The sequence below is a fragment of the Acromyrmex echinatior genome, chromosome 9, assembly GCF_024713525.1.
Source record: "Acromyrmex echinatior isolate Ae372 chromosome 9, ASM2471352v2, whole genome shotgun sequence".
NCBI classification, from domain to species: Eukaryota; Metazoa; Arthropoda; class Insecta; order Hymenoptera; family Formicidae; genus Acromyrmex; species Acromyrmex echinatior.
In genome coordinates, this window is record NC_141860.1 from 7,699,577 (window position 1) to 7,723,336 (window position 23,760).

Below are 23,760 nucleotides of genomic sequence, written 5' to 3' on the forward strand. Positions count from 1 at the left end.
GGAGAACATACAGCTGTGTCTGCAAACGACCACGTGGTGACGTATCAAATAGACGTGTACCAAAATATTTTCAGACTCGTAAAATCGGCGAAACAATGGAAAGACTGACTTATCTCAGATCATTGCTTAACTCATAGAATCCTGAATGGACATGGGTATATTAATTGCATGTATTGTGTAGTAAGATTCCATATTTCGAAAAGATGGAAGAAAGATGTGTACATATGTTGACAATATGCAATTCAGTTGAATGTGAAAAGAATGTCATGACGCTCACATGGACGATATAATTATTTTAATTCGTAAACATTTAACAATTAAAAAACAATTTAAAAAATATTAGAAAATATAATATATTAATTGTTCGTATTCTTTAATAAGAAAAATATATCCAAAGATACAATAAAAATTTGTTTCTAAATAAATAAATTCGATGATCATTCACCGATACTATTAATTTATTAGTATGCATAGCCTATTTTTACAACAAAATCGATTTTACTGTAATTATTTCGTCATGGAAATAAAAATTACCGTCGCACGGAATTCATAAGTGTTTACGATTCAGCGGAACGGTGATGTGCTCGGTGAATATTATAACGAGCATGGTGTTTCGCCACCGCCCCCGAGGAGAAGTGCCCCTAATATCCGCCCGTGCGCAATACGCCCGCGGGTGTTTCCCATGCTTTTGGCATAGTGAAAGCATTCTTTCAAGAGGACAAGAGTTGCACCGGGTCTGCTTGTGTCCAACAAACGGGAGAGTCACCATGATTAGTGGAGGACACGATGAAAGGAAACGCAAGGAAGGGCGAGGATGGTTTAAAGCGAGAGGGCGGTAAAAGAAACAAAAAAAAAAAAAATTCGGAGGTCGAATCTGCCGGAGATCAACGCTGGTAAACGGCCTCCGCCTCAAAACCTGGGGAAAGACTCCTGCGGTGGTCAGTGAGTCCCATAAACTCGCGATTCTTGGCCGCCCGCGGCATCTCCGCACGCAGACATGCAAACGCACACTCGCACATTGGAGAGTGCTACCACTGGTGGGTGGGCAGAGCGACTATAAGGCATGACGAAAGAGAGACGAATGTAGAGAGGAGAGAACTGTAGGGTCAGCGGAGACGGAGAACGAACGAGGAGACAGGGTGCAAGGAGAAAGAGAAAGAACAAGCTAGTGGTACAGAGAAACTGTGAGCTAAACTCTCAGCCTGCTGGCGCCGCTCTGTCGGCCCCCGCTGATTCCCGCCGCCAACAATGCGTGCACTTCTCCTCCTCCTCCTCTTTCTCTTCTTCCTCTTCCCCGTAGCCATCGCCACCACCGACGCCAACGCGCTGTGTCGTCTAACATCTCGGTGGTTACCAATACTAGTGGACAGCGACCATCACCATGATCAACGGCGCCAATATTAGATACCAACGTCGCATTGAGAATCATTGAGTGATCAAGAATCAATAGGAGTCATTTAGAATCGTTAAAACCATTATGTCTTAACATCGTTAGGAATCGAGAATAATAGACATCGTACTATCCCAGCCATTCACAACCCATCGAGTAAACTAGAAGGCAGACCAATACTCTTACTGTTATTGTCATAAACCGCGCCTAGCATCAAAGTGGAGTAACACATACTATTACTACTATCACTGACGCCAACGCCAACGCCAAACGCCAACGCCGTGCCGTTCTCTGTCACGGGATCTTTTCCGGCGTGATCTCCCACTCATCGCAATATTCTCGTATGCTACGTTTCGAGTCGACAAAGCTTACGGGTGAGAGGGAGACTGTATTCGCGGGGACGTCAGTCGTTGCTGATAGTAGTGGTGGTAATACAGGCGGTAGTAGTTCAGTAGTACTACTAGTATTGCTGGTACTGATAGCGATTGTGTAGTGGTGGTGGTAATTTGCCGGAGTGGTGGTGGTAGAGCGACGACGTTACTAGTGGCGGCGATGGTGGTGGTGGAATGGAGCACGAACCAGTCGAGCCTCCCTCGCACACGTAAGAGCATGAAACGGAGTCGAGAGTACACGAGGCGAACCAGTTCACTGTCGACTGCGTTCGGAACAGGACGTGTGTCGACTCACATTGAGTTTGTTGCTTAAACATAGGCTCGCGAAACTTCTTTAAACATCGTATTCGTTCAAACGGAATTTTGGGATTACCAGGATCCAATCAGTTTTGTTTATTATACGTGTCGAGATTTGTGGATCTGTACTACGAGGGAAAAGGAAAAAGTGTATTTTGTGCGTGAGGGTGCGTGAATCGAGGAAGGAATCGGTGAAGTGCCGGTGGTCTATAAGAAGAAAATGACCGATCACGTGGTGGAAAGTACGTTCGAGCTTTCAGCTTTCATGAAAGGTGAATTTAGTTCGTAGTCGCAGACTTAAATTGAGGGATGACACGAAAGGGATGACTGAAGCGAATGTGATCACTTTAGATTGCTGAGTATTTCAACTTTAGTTTAATCTAACTTCTCCCACATCCTTTAACGTGCTGAAGTTAATATTAGACGTAGTTGATGTAACTAAGCCGTAAAGAGTGGAAAATTTGATAATTTAAATAAATAATTATTTATCTATGCGTAGCAAATTTTAAAACAAAGTATTATTCTACATCGAACGTACATTAACCTACTTTAGTCCGAGACAACTCTAATTTTTTTCATTTAATTGTTCTAAATTTTATGCCTTAAAAGCCTTCGCTTTCATATATTCTCGTGTCATCGCTCGAAATATTTTAAGCGCTTCCAATTAAAAAATAAGGGATCCAAATTTGGGAATCATCAACATCATAATCCCCGTACAATTTAAGCCAATTTACATTTCTAACCAGCGTGCTCCAGATTGGTTTCGTCGATCGGCTTTAAATCGGTACATGTCAATACATGACATCTCAATACGCGGTAAAATCTGCTAAAGCAGTATTCTGCCGAAAATAACATCAAAGAAAACTTCAAACGTAAATTATCATGTCAATTGTCCAAAAAATACGGGCTGATCGATATACTCCCCTTGGTGGAGGACCGACAATTATCGTTATGAACAACGCGGAATAGATCGTGATTGGTAGATCAGGACGGGGAACGAAAAGAGAATTGCTCTACAGGCGATAATCCGAATGGACTTTTATACCGGTATAAAGATTAGATATTCGCTTGTAAATGAACATACATAGAATGGAATGGAAGTACACAAATGGGAAAATTGCTCTTATTAGCTACGCTCGTTGCACTGTCACGTTTACATCCTATTTCTCTAGAAGCGATGCAGAACAAATGCGACACTTGAATACTAAATACTTTTGATATTCATTCATTAGAGATATCTTCAACGTTCTGATTCAACTTGAATTAAAACATCTAATATAGTTTAATAACATGATTCTAATAAAAAAAACGTTATAAATTTGATTGGAGTCACATACAGCGTACGTTTTCATGGTATGATTGTTAAATTGAAATAATTTACGTCAGACGATTAAATCTACGATAATGATATGAAAGCGTTCACTTTTTATTATCAAAAGTGTCGACTTGAAGTTCATTGAGGTGTGGACTTACAACTAGAATTAGACCACTTACGTAAATGTTGGTGATATCAGATGCCGAATGATAGTCTGGACATTTTTACTAGACTACGTAGCCGAAGGTATAGCGAGATCTCGATCGAGAGAGAGAGAGAGAGAGAGAGAATAGAAACGCGAGAGTGCGAGGCAGAAGGCTGCGGCGGCGACGGCGACTGTGGCTGCGACGGCGCCAGCGTGGGTCGCCACATATACGCACTGCTACAGAGATACGATCCCGGGTAACAGACGACCCCCTTTGACCGAGCTTGAAATCAGTGCTGAGCATCTACGCGTAAACAACGATCCTCGGAGCAGCGAAATCAGCGCGATATACTGATTTAACTTAACGCCGGCAGAAGACCGATACCTGAGGATTTGATAAAACGTCATATAAAAGCGCAATTCAGGAGTTATTAATAAAACAGTCAGAAATAATTATATATGCTACCAAGTTTTGGTTAATAAGATGTCTATTTATGACGTTTGATATCAAACGTCATTTTATAGTATCTCGGAAAACGATAAGAAATATAAAGTGAAATATCAAACCTTCGGATGATACAATTGAAAATAAAATCCTATCTAACCATGAAAAGTGTATCTCTTTAATTGAATACCAAAACGATAATTCGTGCAACAGTTTATATGTAATGTTTGAAGGATTTATATTTGATTGTAAAATTTCATTGTCTAATTTTTTTAATTTATTGATATTGTCGCGTTATTATATCGAATGTGTGCTACTTCATGATAAAGAATATATTATTTATTATTCCTGCAATATAATATATAAAAATATTATATATTATAATAACAAATTACTAACAATATTATTTTAGTAGGATTTTTTAGTAGGAAGTTAAAAGCACGGTAAAGAATTAGTATCGTTTCTTGTTTTGTTATTCATCGGACGGATTTCCGATAGAAGAAAGAATGTTCGACTATGTTCTACTTTCCACTTTCCTGAAGTCGAAAAAACATATCAAAAAATCGTGCCGATAAACTGTTATACTATTGATCAATGCAATTAATCGCACATATGTTAACGTCAATGGTCACCGCTTAATTGTGATGCACTCGAATTCAATATTCATCAACGGTGTTAAATATATATCGATAATGTCACGCTTGTGTTTCGTGGGCAGTTATGTGAGTCGTAAAAAAATATAAATGAAAGATTACATTGCACGCGTGCCGTTCAATGTTTTCTCGCGCAAATCTGTACCCTTGTCGGCATCATCAACGAGATGTAAAGTTAATTGAAATAACTGAAGTGCTGTTAGCATAATACCTTCGTTGAATAATATGCGAATAATCGTTAAATAATATGCAATATATTCAATAATAAAATCAGTAGTCAACATTTTCCAATGATTTCAGTACACCTGAATAATTAATACAATAATTAATAAGTGATCGGTATAGAAATGATAAATATATGCCGAGACATTTGCGGAATAAATACATCTAGTTAAACACTCCGAAGGATATTTTATTATTCCGTTTAATTTATATTTTGTTTATTTGGGTTTCATTCATTTAGTTAGAGTTTCTGTCTCGTTAATTCACATTATTTTATATTAATCTCTCATTTCCGATATTTTAATAATAATTATCAAAATCTATTGTATAGTAGTGGTTTACACTGATTGAAACATTACTGATCGTTTATTACAGTAGCTCCATAAATACTATATTTATTGATCTCCGAGTAATCATCAATCTCCACCGAGAAGTATTACGGCTTCATTCCGCTATCATAATCAGTCGACACGAAAGCGTGCAGAAAACGAGCGTTTTAATTAGATCGTGTCCACCTTTTCCGCGATAACTATAATCGAGATAGTACCTATCGCCTGTTGCTACTTAAGTTCTGCGTGCTCATTTACATATCTCATCTCCTCTCTCGGTCGACTACTTTTACTCTTAAATCTACCGCCGACAGCAAATATCTACGTTGCGCTTGATTTCGACTTCGCAGCGAGCCGCAGCGAAGAAATGATTTCTGCAAGTTTCACGGGATTAAGAGGCAGAGGAAAAGAGAGAGAGAGAGAGAGAGTTCCATCGTTCGTTCATCACTGCATGCATATTGAATTGTTACGCGCAGGTGCGCGCACTTTTATACGCTTCATTCTGATTTTCTCGATGTCATTTCAATAGGTTTGTCTTTCTCGAGGTTAAACCACGAATGACTTTGCCCGAAAATGGATATGTTTATGCATTAATAGAAGAAACACAGGAAATTACTAATGCTATCGCACGCATATGTAATTAAAGGTCGACACCCCAGACAAGCAACATGGAAATTTCAGCAATACAGGATGTTTACGAGACACTCGGCATTTTACTTTTAGATACTTGAAAAGTTTCGATCTTTGCTTTCGACAAAAATTTGATTAAACGTTACTTTTTCGTCGCTTCATGTTTCTCAATTCTGGAGATATTTTAAGGGCTAACAACGATGAGCATAAAAAAAATTCTATTAAAAGTAAACAGTACGCCGTACTAGTATTATCACAATTAAATAGCATTGTGTCTGTATATTGGTCAACACCGTTCCGACACTGTAGACGCTTTGGGCGACGGCACAATACTCAATACAAATTTCGCTTGGGGTTTATTGCGCCGGCTTTGACCTCGCCTCGAGAGTGTAATCGATACCCTATTGAGTCCCGTCACAAATACAAAGGATGTCACGAGGCGAAGGAACTCCTCTCTCTCATCGCCACCCACTTATGCATTACGATCCTGCACCTGCTACCTACTACTTGCGATGGTATTAACTTCTAATGGCCATTCTCCGCGCGAAAAAAAAGGAAAAGTTTTTTAACCTTTGTCCTTTTAGGAAAACAAGATGGTATCTAAAGAGTCCTCAATTTCTGTATACATTTATATAACGTGTAATTATAAACACCGATCTATTAAGCAAAATTTAACTTAAAAATGGTAAGAAAAAAATTGGAAATTATTTTTAAGAAATTTGTCTTAAAAAATGATGTAAATATTTGGCATGATAATTTCAAAATCATCCAACGTATATATTTATAATCAATGATGTACGATGAGAGTGCACGCGATAGCAAGCCACTTGTTCTCGATTTTCGAGAGTACGGTTGACGTGATTAAAATAAGCGGTCATCAGATATGGTGGTCCGTGTTAGAAATAATCGCTAACACGCTAAAATTCGTTAACGCGAATTCCTCACTGCAGATAAAAAAAAAGATAATATGACATGTTAAGGGAAATGCTATAATCGAAAGAATTATCGTTTTTCAAATATTTTCGCACATGCAGAGCTTATACGAATCGTTATATATTGACATGAAATTTACGTAATATCATGGCACGTGCATGCATTCAGTAGTAAATTATAATTCGCGATTTTATGTTGATTTAAGCGCGCATGAGTAAATACGAGCGATTGGTGCGGGTTCGCGACACGTGGGTCGTTTACACGTGTTTATTACGCGGATTGATATGCGCCGTAGCACACATGTGAAACGAGGAAGACAAACATTCAATAGTTAAATTCATAAAAATCTTACATTTTCTAAAAATATTGAAAATGAATATATATTTTAATGATGGACACGTGACAGAAAAATGATGTCAAAAAAAAATAAGGATGATTTCAAGATGATGTATAATTTAGAATATTTGCAAATTGAGTTGATTAAACTTAAATTAAACTTCATTTTTTGTAAAAACTAAACGTTAATTCGTTTAATTAAATTCATAATATTTTTAACAAACTAAAAATTAATCTTTACGAATATATACAATATATATATAAATAACATTGTATCTGAATTACTTTTAACGTGATATTTAACATTAAAAATTAAGAAACTGTTTATTAAGGAAATATGAATTGCAAGTAATTTTTACTTCTAATTTTAATTTATATAAAAATACCATTAATCACGGAAAATAGATTTTTCAATAATAATTGACAATGAATAAGAGATTGTGTATAAATTTGTATCAATAAATATTTGCTACAAATTAGGATTATGATAGACAAAACTGTTTTTAAATGTCATTTGAAACACATAAGACTAACACAGAATGACGTAAAAAAATTCACTCACGGATAGAAGATAATTTAAAAAATTTAATTAAAAGATTTCTTAGAATTCATTCCTCTTTCTCTACTAAAATAATATTTTCTCCTTTTTTTTAGGAATCTAATAATCTTAATAATAAATAAAATAATAATCTTATATCGCTGATATGTACATCTCTGTTATCGTAAATAATTACATTTCTATGAAATTATTAATTATCAAAATTCGAGCGTGCTCGAAAACATGATACTATGGAAGTTCTCGATATCGGTGCTGCGAGTTAAGCATGCTGGCAAAGGTCAAGACATAAGGTCAATGAGAGAGAGAGAGAGAGAGAGAGAGAGAGAGAGAGAGAGAGAGAGAGAATTCTCATATTACATGTCCCCGATCGATATCTTCATTTGATATTATTAGTTCGTGCATTTTCTTGTCTAATGTGTCTAATAACTAACGAGACATTTACATGATGAATCTTTCATGTGAAAAGAGAAACCAAATATAGCAACAAGTACGTGTAAAAATATTAAATAAAAATGTTACTTAAAGAAAAAAATATATAGGGTAAAATGGGGCTATTTTCTTCATTTCCCATGATATTATTTATGTTTTTGAGCAACATATATTGAACATTCAAAGGTCATACTTGTGCTTTTAAGAAGCAATCATGATTGTATAAGGTAGTTATAAAAAAAAAACATAAATTACAAAAAGATATTATATTATATTACAAAAAGATATTTGTTTGTTGCTGTAAATTTCATATTACTTTAAGATTGAAAATGTCGGAATAGCTCCGTTCAATTTTCTATTAAATATTTTTATTTAAATTAAAAATAATTGAATTCAATGAATCTAAAAACATTTATTTTTTGTAATAAATAAATTATGCATTATCTACTTTATATTTTCTCGTGAAAAGAAAAAAACTGAAACAGAATTTATAAAACGAATAAAATTGGATGTTATAAATTCTGCTATTTTTCTTCATCATAATTATCACAATTTCTAATTACTGCTTCGAACAAACGAAAATATCGGAACAGATATTTTTTCAAAGAAAAAAAAGAAAAACAGAAAATACGAATAATAAAAATAATCTTAGATCAAGAACCTTTGGTAGAAAACAAATTATATATTTATATATCGGCATCGGCATTGTGTTTACGTGAAGTCGCCCAATGTCAATGAAGAATGTCTAGAATGTGATAGAACGAATGGCCATATAATCATGCAATATGAAGAAGAAGCGGAAAAGACGAAGAAGTAGAAACAAAGCGAATGGAACACAAATGTTTTCGCGATCGACGGCAGGCCAGTCGATCGCGCAAATGACTAGCCCGATATATCAAGTCACGCTCACTCTCACGACCATCTGGCTAGCGCCATTGCCTTCTCTCTCTCTCTCTCTCTCTCTCTCTTCTAGGCAATCTCCTCCAATTCCTCTCTACGCTACGATACCAAGTTCGTCTGCATCAGGCTTTCTCTTATCATTCACGAGAGAACACTCGCATGTCGTGAGAGACAGGAATAATTTCGCGAGTTAGATCGTTTAGCGATAAATTATTTCCTTTGACTATAAATTCTACGGTCAAAAGTTCACCGATCGAAATTCTTCTTTCGTTCTTACGTAAAATAATTCTTATTTTACATAACAAAACGACAGTTTCGCTGTAATATCAAATAATTGGCTAACAATCGCGAAGGTCAATCGTGTCGGACAAAAAACACGAAGGCAGCGACAATTTTGTTGCGACAGCGAAATTCTCGTCTTTCATGGACATTTCGAGGATCGAAACCACGAAAGTATTGATGCCGTCTCATTATTCGGATTGAAATCGATCAGGGAACGATGAACGAACACGGATCGATTTATTTATGTCAAACGAAGAAACTGCGCGGACTGGTAACCCTCGTCGGAGGCAGCCGCGTGTCTTCGCGACGTCGACGGCGTATTGGCAACGCGATAAATATCCCGCTCTCTCGCGAGGATCGGGACAGGAAACGGCGCATCCACATGGCGGCGTCGCGTCGGTGAGATTTATCGGAGGCGAGACTTGTTTTTTTTATTTCCTCCTCCTCCTACCCCTTTTCTTCTCTCCGGGCTCCGGCTTGCCGCTCGCTTCGCGGAAAGCCTCCGGCGGAAATGCGACGCGCCGCCACACGAGAGTGGAATATAATAGCCCAAGAGCGAGAGATCTTCTGTCTTTAGTGTCTTTACGGTTTGGAATTACCAAAATCTGTTCGTATCTAGCTTAATTGAAAAATTATGACGATTGAGCAAATTTTCAAAGGTCTATCTAAAAATTAATATTTCGATTTCGTTAAATTGTCTTGTTTTTTTTTTAAATCTGTTTAAGAAAATATATTCTTAAAGAAAGCTTTTATTATAATATTATCAATATTCCATTTTAAACACACATAGAAAATTATAACTAAAATCGTAATTAAAAGAGAGAAAGAATTTTGAAATAGTCTGCACGAAACATCATTGACATTTTAACTGACAATTTGATATTTTTGAAATTAAACAAAAACTGACAAGAGATTTTGTTACTGCAACTAATTGATTCGGCGTCACACTATTGACATACATACATATATATATATATATATATATATATATATACACACTTTAATACTTTTCTCTATAAACGACAAATAAATCTTATTCTAACATTTTAAATATTTAAAGGATATAATTATTTCATTTTCTTGTTAATACAACGCAATATGAATTATTCACTGTTCCATTTGAAATGCGATAAATGTATATGCATTAATAATGAATTTTACTCATATTCCCGGATATTAATTTCTTATCGATATCTCGTTAAATTATTCAAGTCTTAATAATTCAAGTCCCTACAATTAATATCTTTTGCAGTCGGTTGCATTTGCAATCGACTTTAACGCCGGTTATTTTCGTCGCAAGCGCGACGAATAGCAAGGCTCGACATGCCGCGTTGCCGTCCTTCGTCCCAACAAGAAGAAACAGAAGAGAATAATCAGACGCTTAATTCGGCCGGCGCGCACACTTTCGCGCCTACGCTCAACATGCCGCGGTCTTAAATCAACGCTCGAGCTGTCGCATAATTCTCCCAATAAAATAACGCCGGCGAAGGTGACGCAGGGTAAAACGCGAACGCGCCCACGACTGGCGACTGGCGAAACGCGTGTCAACGCGTCGGAACGGTATAATCACTAACGGAGACCGCTCGTTAGGCAATCGTTAAGTACCACGGTGTATCGAGCTATCGAGAGTCATTAGGCATACGACACGTACTCGTATCGACGCGGTCTATCTAAGTCTGTAAGTCATCGCAACGTACGGTGATCGTACGGACTCTCGTATTACGTCGCCATTACACCGCGGTAACAGGTGATTATTAGCAGCCCACGGCGTCGCTCGGCGCCGGATGCAATTGGCGTCGTGTAATTACGCGAACTAGTCAACACCACGCGGTCGGCGCTTTATAATTCCGCAAAAGGCGGCCGGTGCTGATAGACAGGCATCCGCGGTACAGCAATGACGGAAACCTGTACTTGGCGAATGATCTATGATCGAGAGCAACCTTATTTCCCTTATTTAGCTCGATTCATTTTATTCCCCGCTTATCGATGAAAAAGAAACGGTGTCTCTATTTGATTTCGGTATCTTAAGACGTGCTACGTATTCTCTCAAGATGCGCTTTAATGATTACTTATGACTTATCAACACGAATCTTAAATTTTTACGCTGTATGGGATATATATATATATATATATACATATATATATGTGCGAATAATCTTACATTTCTTAATATATAAATGTAATATTTTCCGAATAAATCGATATTTACATGGAAAGAATAATTTTGCTGAAGTATCTAGATATGAAAATAATTTTGTTGGGCCATCAAAATAATTATGTAGGACTTAAATTGGTTATTAGAATGTCAAAATTTTTTGCAGCATTGCTCATCACGCTTGAGATTTTTATCTAATTATTTTGATAGCCCGACAAATTTATTTCCAAATCTGTATCTAATTAAATTAGATGCATCAATTAAATTGTTCTTTCCATGTAAAAATTTCAAGATATAGAAAAACATCGCGAATTTATCTGCTCTTTGCATTGTACTTTATGTACGTATTCAGAGAAAAATGAACTGATTATGAGTATCGATATTAATATTATCGCATTCAGTGGTATTTGTGAAATGCGCATAGCAAATATTTTAAAGGCATCAATCATCCTATACGCACATGCTCTTTTTTCCTGTTTTCATCGAACCTTTCGTAATTCAGGTCATAGATCACGCTCGAATCGCTTATCAAATTCTTCGATGCACATTTTTTCTTCTTGCACATTATGTTATTACGCAAAAGAAGAAGCGTATTGCTTCCTAAATATCTAACACACGGATTATTATTAAACCGACGATTTGAAAAGTCGCGTGGGTGATTTCGGCCACATGCGCGCGAACCGTTTGCGTACTTTATATTTAGCTACTTCAGTTCTATACAAAGCTCTCAAAAGCAGTTGGAAGTTTCCCGACGTGTTTGTGATATCCCACGTGTTTTCTTCACCGTCTTTTCAATCTTCCACGTGGGAAGCGCCCTTACCGTCCATCTCAATCAAAAAGAAAAAACTGAACTTTCTGTTTCCTTTTTTTTTATGAATAAAGTCTCGAATGTATTTTTATATATGTTTGAGATCTCCAAACATCTCAGATTTTCTAAATCAATGAATTTATCAAATTATTAATAAATAACAAACGAAATTGATTAAAATACAATATTAATAATTATTTCAATGGAATTCATATTATAAATATCCCGTAATTAATAAATATATCTTGAATTTATTAAACTTTCAAAAGACTCGAAAGATCCATTAATTTTCGTCTTCCAAAAAAAGTTTGCAACAATTGAAGAATCATTCGAACATCGGTAACCGAGGCAATGACACGATCGCACGTAACAATAATTTTGATATGCAAACACAGCTGTGTAGCAGACGCAACATCGAATAAAAAGAACTTTTCCTCGAAGGATGTTTCTACGAAGCGTCACGTGGAAGATGCGCACCCGGCGCAACGGAAAACCCGGCGGAAGGTCGACGTTACGTTTCTCTGGCGCGAGAGTTTGCACAGATGTGCTCGGCGTGTTTGAACAAATGCGAACGAGACGGCGGCAGAACAGAGGTACACACTACATACGTCTCGAGACATTCGCGAGCCTGTCGCGAAATGGCACGAGCACTACTCCAAGTACGCGTACGTGGAGGAAAAGCAATCGCAGACAGATCTTCATCGTCCTCTAAACTGCCGGCGGTTCTCAGCGGGATATCAGTTGTTCAATTAGCTTAGCCATCTGGAGATTGCAGATTGATTCCTTTCTAGGTGAAAATTGCTCCACGTGCCTTAATCGCAGCATCCGAGCATCAGGCAGTATAATTTCGTATTTCACAAGGAAAAACAGCACGTGTCCTCTTCATTCATGGGTTTTTATTCACTCCTTTCATTCAGTTATAGCTTAAACTCCGAGTTCTACTTGAGCATCTTTGAGAGGTATTCGTAGTCCGTTCTTATTTTAAGACCTGTCTTAAGTAATATCGTAAAATGATAATCTCTCTGATTGGTTTATGACGTCTTAAAACTGTAAGACGGTCTTAAATATAAGATCCGACTATAAATATTAGCCTGTTTTTTTGGAAAATTTCAAGAAAAGATACATCTCGTTTAAAACGACAGGCACCATTCGTACGCGGCGAATCTCCGCGGCGGTGACCTCCTTCATCAATTTCATTTCTTTCGTCGGACCGATATTTATGATTCGACCGATGATCGAGCATGTGTCTCAGCCGGCGCCTGCTGATGACCCCGAATGACCTAAACTCTTCTCGCGATAATTTCCTTTCCACGCGCTCGCGACCTTTCGTTTTTTACGCGTGTGAGAAGATTACGAGGCGATGAAACCTTTTTTTGTAGAGAAATGCGTAAATTCAGCGAGTCATCGTTATTTCAATTGATATCGATTCTACGCAATAACGTTTTCGAAAATATTTACCATTTTCATTCCATATTGTTTAAAGTAACTATAAAAAAATAACTGCAAAAAACCTGCCCATAAATTATTAAAAAAAAAAAAAAAAAACGATAGTTGGCCAATATCGAAAATGCATTCGGGATATCGTTGCATCGATAATAAGCGAGCTCAAGTAAACATTATACGAGAAAAAGGCTTCTCCGTTCGTTAAACAATAATAACGATCGTCGCCAATGGCGGTGGCAGATGGCTACTATCGAGAGTATGGTCTTGTTATCGGTTCGATAACGCTTTTAAACTAACACACGACGAGCAGAGACGATGCCAGGTGGCCAATAACATTATCTCGCTTGCATGAACAGTTTCACCTCACTTGTTCCGACTCTTTCGTTGTATTATAATTCGCCCTCTTTTCGATTCTATTTGTTTGGTGACGAAAAAAGAAACGGCGAGAGAGATATTTCGATATTGAAACAAAGGGGAATTTTATTCCAATTAATCCAACTTTAACCCTTAGTTTTGCGAGAAGTTAACGACCGTTAGTCGCATTTGAGACGAGACGACAGACAGGAAATCTATGTTTGACTCCAATCGGCGGGCATTTGCTGCGCTCGGAGGAGGAATTCCATGCCTTTCCGGCGAGAGCCCTTCAGTTGGATAGTTTCCAAGATAAGTACGTAGTATCTACGAAAGGTTTTCGGGAAAGCGTCGCGTCGAGGTCAGCCAATGAGATCGCCAACCAGAAAGGAAAGACGATCCGGTTGCGATCTCATTGCTCGTTCGCGTCGCGATCGCGATGACTCCTCTATCTTGGAAAAGCAATAAAAGGAGAGCAATGAACAGACGAGATTGGCGCCAACGCCATGTGGCGGCCGTGCTTTGCTCTTCCCAGCTTGTTTCTCTTGAGAGGAGAGGACACGAGAAAAAGATAGAGAATATATAGTAGCGGAGAAATGGCGTTTATTAATACCGTAGAATCAAAATTCAGCGTACGTTATTTGATCCTTACATGGAAAGAACGATTTTGTTAAGATATCTAATAATTTATATTATAAGAGTAATAGAGCTGAAAATAATTTTGTTAAATCACCAAAATAATTATGTAGGGAATTCAAACACATGATGAGAAAGTTACGAAAATTTTGACATTTTAGCAACCAGTTTCAGCATAACTTAACATAATTTTTACATACTTATTTTGACAGTCCAATAAAATTATTTTCAGATTTATATCTAATTAAATTATACTTCAGTCGTTTTTTTTCTATGTAGATTTCTAGTCGGAAAATTATTATTAGCGCATTTTTCAATTATATTTTCGCAGCGTTATAAGTGAATGTTTTCTTGTTTTATTTTCTTTCCAAATTGTTTTAATTAAAATCAGAGTGTTAGAATAATTGGAGGATTCAAGAAAGACAGCTAATAAAAAGTTCGCTGGTCGACTTCGATTTCGAGTAAATACGACGCCGAACGTCTCTTAAAGATGTTAACTGATTCCGATTCACAGTAATCGCATTCGGGAGATCAATGTAGTAAGACGAAGAGAATGAATGCGAGAACGAGACAGAGCGAAATGAAAGAATCAAGCCGGCTGCGGCGCAGGCGATCCATGATCGAGAAATCCGATGCATCTGCGATGCTTGTCGTGCTCGATCAATTGCCACGTCAGCGATCGTCGGTTCGTATGAATTATTGCTTCGATCGATGATGGTCAAATGAAACCGAACCGTTCGTTTGTGCTACCGGATACCCGCGCAACGTTTCGCCGAATAATTTACGTATAATTGCGGGAAAAATGTCAAAGTTCGCACATGACTCGTGCGGATCGTGGAATTTTACGTGTCTCATGGTCAGGAAATGTGAGAAAGGTCATTATATCGCAATCCACGCTCTAACGTCGGATAAAATTACGCACCGTCGTGTTTGCATACGTATTTATTACACAAACAAGATGATTACGTCAGCTGGTTTGATAATTCGCGCATTGTATACAGTTTTGCGATTCTTAACTCGCACACTTTGCAAAACGTATATTTGCTCCAACTTTTTCAAGGATAGTTAAAAATTTACAAAAAAAATATACAATCACTAAAAAAAAAAAAGTAAAAATCTGCCACTCTTATTCAAGAGTGCAAATATTTTCAATACCGGCAGTATTTTCATTCGTTTGGAGTAAGTTTTCACTCCAAGAAATTTAGAGAGGTAGCGTCGCTCCGAGGAAAACAAGAATCTAAAAAAGTCTTATTGTATCTCTAAAATCATTGCACATGATAAAAAAAAATCGTAGAAATATAAGGAATCATTCATGGCCCCCTCCGAAATGCATCACACGCTAAAAAGAGGTGAGGCAAAACTGCTCGCGTAAGTCGCGCGATGACAAGCGTCTTCCCCGGAGATACTAAAATCAGCGAAATTAGTCTCCGCCTTGGAATCCGAGTCGACTCCGGTCGACGAAGCGGATGGACGGGAGGAAAGGCGCAAGTATATTATAATCTTCTCTTGCTCGAGTCGAGTCTCTGTGTGCGCGCCAGATGGTACCAGCTGGATGACGCATCAAAGCAGAAAACTTCCCGCGTGTCCAAAGCGCGGTTCCGCCCACGGAATCGCGAGGAAAACACGTGCGTCTCCGTTGCTACCATCGTCGCCGCGCCGTCCTCCATTGCCGTCAGGTTGCGAATAGTCTCGTAATGCGAGAATTCGATATTAGGATCTCGTAACGCGCCTACGTTACCGAAGAACATTATTTGTATTTATATGTTGTCCGCACGTGGACGCTGGTGCCATATTAAATTTCAATAGCGAATTCCTCGAGCAATTTATCTTACATTAATCATAATCTGATTGATGATAGCTGAGTGAACGATGCAGTTTAGAATTGTCGATATCGAATATAAATACTATAAATATAAAAATTATATAGGAAAAAAGGCTAGAATAATTTGTAAAAATTAAATTAACAAGATAATAGGGCTATGAGCCAAGCAAGGTCTTGATGCTATATAATATTAAATAACAAATAGAATATTCCAAACGGTAAATAAGTTACGGTAAAAGTAGGTAAAGACCGTCTTTATGTCCAATCCTTTAGATGTGAGGTGTAAAATTTCTTGCTTTGATTGTGAGATAAATTATGTCGGTCAAACGAAGAGACATTTACAAATGAAAATTCATGAGCACCTTACATTATTAATAAAAAAAAACGGGATCTCCATCACAGTTATTTCGGATCATCGTATGAATTTTAATCACAATTTTAATGGAAGGAGATTAAAATTTTGGATACAGAATCATCTTAAATAAAAGATTAATATCAGAAATGGTGCATATAAAGAGATAATCTCAAGATTTCATCCGACATGTACCTTCCCATACTACAATTGCTGTCCTCTTCCTAATGCCTTTGAGTATACCCCCTCTTTTCAGACTTTTCCTACCTAACGTCTTATGCTCTATCGTCAAAACAGTCATTTTCATTGTGTAACTTACAGAGCAAACTTCTCTCCTCTTAAAAATTGAGTTCCTTTTAGCAAGCTAACTCAAGACGCTGTTTTCGAATAATTAGATATTATATGAAGAAATTTTACGACGGATTACAATCAATTTTCCAGGTATTTCTTATTTTTATGATTTCTTTAAAATATGCAGATTGTTTTAATTTTAATATAACTGTTTATTTTCTCCAACATTCTATTTAATAACACATAATTGTTTTACAATCATTTTTACTAGATTTCACTATTATATATTTCTAGACCGAAATTTATAGTCTTTTTAATTGTTAGTCGTTATATTGATTATAAAAAATTCCGAGATATGCTTTTGATTACTTCCGTTTGATTCTACTTTAAGACATCGGTTAATTACTATTACAATAAATTTAATAACGTATTTCTTTGAAATTTATTATTCTTAATGTTAAAAATATAATCAGAGCGATATTAGTTAATACTGTTTGAATTTTAAAATGTTAACGACATTGAGAATGAACAGATTGGGATCAAAACATATGTTCTAATAAACTTTCTGTTTGTTATTTAACAATACAGTATCAAGACCTTGCTTGACTCATAGCCCTATTCTTATTAATTTAGTTTAAATATTAGGTGTTGGAATTAATTCGTAGCGTTTTACAAGTGATGGGAAGTACTTTCATTAATGTATTTTTTAATGCTCATGTGAAATAAATAACATTCTTTCATTAAAAAACGCTACGAATTAATTCCAACACCTAATATATTTATCAATGTAAAAACTATTTATATTTATCTTAAATAAATAGGCATTATATCAAATATATATTTATTATATTTTTATATTTGGCGTATAAAAGAGAATAAAAGGTTTAAAAAATTGTGTGGTTCAATTGATAGATTGAACGAACTTACCTATGAAGTTCGATCTCAATTATGCCCCTTGTCTCGTCCAGATGGAAATTATGTAGTCGTGTCCTTGTGCACTGTATTGGCAACAGATTTAAAAGCACCGCCAAGAAAATGAAAGAAAAGCGTTTCACTCTTCGCATTTTCCGTGGCTCTAGCCCTATTGCACGATCGCCGCATGGTGGAAGTACACTTATATAATATATTTATATTTATAATAAATTTATATAATACATTTATATGATATATTTATATATTTTATAATATACTTCCATCATGAGCATAGTGGAATCAGAAAGGTTGAAACATTAGGTATGATGGTGCAAAGAGAAGGCGAATTTTGACCAATCAATCAGCATTGCATGTTACTATCTATTGACCAATCAAACGCTATCGGCATGTCATTGTTCACTGCGCGTCCTTCGGAATGTTTCACTTAGGGCACGACTACATAGTTACATAGTTTCCATCCGGACGAGACTTAAGAAGGCATAATTAATTATTTCTTTCTTTCTATTATTATCTTATACTGCAATACTCATAGTATACCCGTATAATTAAATCTGTCCGTGCCGCTTGAACTTTGTGCACTTGGAATATTTGTGTTTTCTTTCGCTAATATTCAAATATATATTTGTCTCGTTTAAAGTACAATTTTTAGGGATTTTTTGGGGATTAAGCAACACGAGCTGATGTATTTTTCTTCATTTTGTTTACAGCTGGTGTCATGGCGGGTTCTGAGAGAGATAGCGGTTCTTGCAGTAGTGCCGATGAGGACAGTAGATCGAGTTTACATTCGCCTACTTCGTCTGAGGACAGTGTCGAAGTGCAGGTAATACCAATTTCGTTGAGAAATAAGCGGAAATTAGCGGAGCCACGAAAGATTCAAGAACCTGCAGTCATCATAGCACCACTGAAGAAGAGACGGTTTAATCCTATTTCCAAGGAGACAACTGTGGACCAAGAGGAGAGCAGATCATTAAACACATCGAATCCTTTTCGACCATGGATTCCTTCTTCCTATAAAAATGAATCAGAGACAATCGTGACTTCGTCAATGACGACGTCGACGAATACGATTTCCATGACAACAACTGCGATGACGACGACAACGACATTGTCCAGCGAAAGAGAGGAAGAAGAAAAAAAAAGGAGACAACAAGATGAGACGACGCAGAGGCTGCACGAATCATTCAGAAGACTACAACATCCTACCGATCACAATCGATTGGCTGTTTCATCTCGACGAGAGTCTCGTCAGAGATTCTTCGAGTCGGTAGCACCAACAGCAGCAACGACGTCTCCATCGAACACGATCTCTCTGCCGCATCCTAGACTGCAAGACGAGCCATTATCTTTGGTGGTGAGAAACGAAGGATCCAGAGTGCCGTCACATCCTGCTGTAAGTGGCTCCTACGACAAGACGCCATCGTACATGATGGAACACTTGTTGCAATCCTCAGTACAGATAGCTTCGTCCAGTCAGAATCATCAAACTCATCAGAGTCATCAAGTGGCTCCCATGACATCGAGACTTCATCATCAAGGCGGCCAACAAAGAAATTACAAGAACATGACGAGGGAGAGACGGATAGAAGCGAACGCTCGAGAAAGAACTAGAGTGCATACCATCAGCGCCGCCTTTGACACGTTAAGGCGAGCAATACCTGCCTATTCACATAACCAGAAATTGTCAAAGCTATCCGTATTGAGGATTGCCTGCAGCTACATCATGACGCTTAGCAAGGTTCTCGGTAAAGATGGCGAAGTAATCGCCACAAAGAACAACGACGCAGACTTGAGTAGCTGCGTAGAGTTGGTCTCCAGGACTATTCAAACGGAGGGTAAACTCAGAAAGCGGAAAGAAGACTGAACGAATCGTGTTTTCACCTGAACAATGGGAACAAGATTGGAACGATAGACAATGGAATCTGTCATAACAGAAACAGCGGGGGATGTTCCGCATTGTCCGCTTAAATGTCTTCTATTCTCGATGCCATGTGGTTCGGGGGAGGGGAGGACGATGTAAGGTTAAATAACCTAAGCAACTAATCATCACCGATTTCTATGTTGAGCGTATTAATTCAAGGACTATCGATTAAAAATGCGTTAATTAGAGTCGCGAGTGCGATAAAACAATTTTCAAAAGTAGCGACGAATTAAATTGAGACTTATTTGCGAAAAATGTACTCTCAATATTTTTTGGAGTAAAATCTCACTTCAAAAAAGTGAAAATATTTGCCACTCTTGAATAAGATCTTTTTTTTTGGAATGAGATTTCACTCTAAGAAATTTAGAGAATAGGATGACTACTTGTCGTTTTACAAAAATTGTACATTACGCTTTTGAAATCATAATAAACTTTAAATTTTAATGAATACTACTGTAGCGAAGAATTTCTCGCGATGCCCGCAATGGTAATTCGTCTACGTACCGATTGCAGTTACTCAACCAGACAATAAATTTTAGAAAAATTCTCATACTTAGATCACGCTTAAATTTACAACAGATACTGCTACAGACGTTACACTGTATCACGAATTTACGATAGAGAGCGGCGAATGTTTATGTAGGATTTGACCATTTATGATAGAAGCTAGTCTTGAAGCTATTTTAACCCTTTTGAAATGTCCAATACATCTAATTTACTAATCCCATAAAATAATTACTCTAATAGTACACTTTTATCTAGAATACATCTAGGGGATATCTTTAAGATGTTCAAAAGACATATGGATGTCCTAAGGACGTCTCTTGGAATGCTATTAGGGTTATATTTTTGTCAAAGAAAGAAATTTTATAATTCTTAGGACCTCTTTCACCAACTTCTGATTAAATTAATCGACGATCAACTCACAGAAGTTGCGAACAGCAGTTTAATGTATCAGAACGTTTCCTCTCTCTTCCTCTTCTGTGTTTATATTTGGTGGTAAGAAACGAGGCACCCAGAGTGCCGTCGCATCCTGCTGTAAATGGCTCCTACGAGAAGATCGCTGAACACACCGAATCCTTTTCGACTATGGATTCCTTCTTCCTATAAAAATGAATCCAAGATAATCGTAACTTCGTTGATGACGACATCGACGAATATGATTTCCAATACCATGACAACAACTGCGATGACGACGACAACGATATTGTCCAGCGAAAGAGAAGAAGAAGAAAAAGAAGAAGAAAGCAGGAAACAACAAGATGAAATGACGCAGAGGCTGCACGAATCATTCAGAAGACTACAACATCCTACCGATCACAATCGATCGGCTATTTCATCCCGATGAGAGCCTCGTCAGAGATTGTTTGAGCCATCGTACATGATGGAACACTTGTTGGCAGCTTCGTCTGATCAGAATCATCAAAATCATCGGCCTCATCAGAGTCAACGAAATCATCAGAGTCATCAAGTGGCTCCCATGACATCGAGATATCATCATCAGAGCGATCAGCAAAGAAATTACAAGAACATGATGAGAGAAAGACAGTTCTCTAACAGTTCTCACGTTGGCAATCGTAGTGATTGAGTTAATAATCGATTAACGTTAATCAGGATTGGTGAAAGAAAATCTTAAAGGGATCATAAATCGAAGGCCGAGAGTTTTGAAGAATCATTCGTCCGCGACGGACGCGTCTCACATCGAGTGCTACTATTCGATATATTTTTGAAATATATGATCCCCTTAAAGATGAGCTAGAAGGTTTGCGGGTTATCGTCGTATTTTTGTCCATTGCTAATGCCAATGTTTCGTGAACTTTGCCGTTCACTTCATCAGGACGAGGGCGCTCTTCGCCGAACGCTCTTCACGAAACGTTGGCAATGGACAAAAATACGACGATAACTCGCAAACCTTCTAGCATCTTTAAAGATAATAGCCGTGGAAAGCCTAAAAACATTATAATTTTCTAAATTTCCATTTTCATGGCGATAACTTCATAGAGAGCGTTATAATAAACAATTATAATAAATATGTATTTTTCCGTCTTAAATATTTTTTGCGATTCGTTGTCTTTTAAAAGGGTTAAACGTGAAATATGCAAACGCGCCTTAGTTCGGTTAAGCAGATTCGTGTGTCATCTAAAGGTCCTAAAGCAACGATTTTCAAACTACGATTCATTGAAATGCACTTATTTCAACGAAAGGACAAAAGAATCGATCGATTGTCTGCAATCTATTGAATCAGCTTACGACTCAGTGAGAAATGACAATGGAATCGACAACGAATCGATGTCGATTCGACGTCGAAATTGACGTCGAATCGATGTCGAATCAACATCGAATAATATGGGGGACATGTCAATCTAAGATATACGCGAAAAAGAACAAATTAAAAGGGAAGACAATAATAATACTGCTTGTGAATTCTTGATAAGGCGGTGAATGTTTACGACGAAACTACAAATGATATCGTCCTCCTATAGAAATATGGTAGTCAAATAAAACACGCGTAATAAAAGTACAGTTATAACTAAATGGGATTTATTAGGATTGTCTCATTTTCAGGAATACTATTACTTTTCAAACTCTGGCATTCACTATTGATGATAAAAAACAGAAACATAATCGACATAAATGTAATTTGTTTTTTCAAAAAATTGGTTTTAATATTATAATTCAATATTATTGTAATATCGATAATTAAAAAAAAATATGTTGAATAATTTTGATTCCGAGATATACGTTGAATTGTTAACAAAAGGATCGTTGTAACATTTTGTTTAAAAAATATTCGATTGTCATTATTGCTATAGCAAGAGAAGGACGTTACTTGATGCTGAGACAATTAAAGCTAAGGCCTTATCTACAATAGTCGCACAATCTGTGTCGCAGGTCGCAAGTTTGTTGCAAGAGCCAATTTGATGCCAATATTAAAAATTGACGCTTTATACTTATATGACTACTGTAGATGAGACCTCTAAAAGAAGAGCAGTTGGCTCACACAGTCTTTTTGCGCGGTTCCATCGAGACTGCGTCTCGAATTTTGTAAATAGCGAAGGTAACGTTACGATTAACGATTTATGCGAGTGTACAGTAATCGAATGTGTTATGTGGTGTGAGAAAGGAGCGCATTTGCACGTTGGCCTTATGCGACGATTCGATGCGATATCCAATATGTACCTTTCTATGTTAGAAGATAAAAAAAAAACTTCGAACAAAGTTCAAATGAAAGTGAAACTCAACAACGAAAATTATGTCTTTTTTGTGTATTCTTTCCCATCACGATCTCCCTCGTAATTACTACTACTTTCTTTAAAATTAATGTTGCTTCTTATTTGCGAATTTCGCTCGTCAAGAAATAGAATAAAAATATATGGAAGCTTTTAATTTGTATCGTTTGAATGTACAACATTTTTTATTTATTAGCTTAAATACAAAGCTATCGGAAAAATCTATCGCGTTCTTCATTGTATCTTAATGTGAGAATAGTCACCTAAGGTGTTTTACGTCAGCGACGAAAGATTGTGAATTATTGCAAAATATTATTTTGTATTAATATTACGGATATTACTTAATACGGACATATTTCCTTTCTTCTTTAATAACTATTCTTTACGAATCTTTAAATATACAATTCCATTGAAAATCTGCAATAAAAAGGCGTCATATTAATTAAAATTTTTATGTTTCGGAAACACTATCGTAATAAGCTATACTTAATTATTTCATTTAATATCCGTTTTCTACTTTTTTCAGAAAATTGAATTGACAGAAGATTAAATTCACATTCGTAA

At 36.9% G+C, this 23,760-nt stretch overlaps 1 protein-coding gene across 2 annotated transcripts; it reads left to right on the plus strand.

Annotated features, from left to right (window-relative positions):
- The first annotated feature begins 417 nt into the window (after window positions 1-417).
- On the plus strand, window positions 418-23,217 carry net (atonal bHLH transcription factor 8-like protein net). 2 transcript variants are annotated; one of them, XM_011058089.2, is made up of 2 exons: window positions 418-2,351; window positions 18,756-23,217. In XM_011058089.2, exons 1-2 carry the CDS (start codon window positions 2,300-2,302, stop codon window positions 19,907-19,909), a joined length of 1,206 nt encoding a protein of 401 aa, XP_011056391.1. In that variant the 5' UTR covers window positions 418-2,299; the 3' UTR covers window positions 19,910-23,217. The 2 variants fall into 2 exon arrangements, with proteins under 2 accessions (XP_011056391.1, XP_011056392.1); XM_011058090.2 differs by lacking the exon at window positions 418-2,351 and adding an exon at window positions 16,930-17,265.
- Window positions 23,218-23,760: the final 543 nt, after the last annotated feature.

Excerpts from the sequence above, each read along its gene's own strand:
- net (XM_011058089.2), top strand. The coding sequence starts at position 2,300 with ATGACCGATCACGTGGTGGAAAGTACGTTCGAGCTTTCAGCTTTCATG. Across the intron at positions 2,352-18,755 it reads GCTTTCAGCTTTCATGAAAG|CTGGTGTCATGGCGGGTTCT; the intron begins GTGAATTTAGTT and ends TTTTGTTTACAG.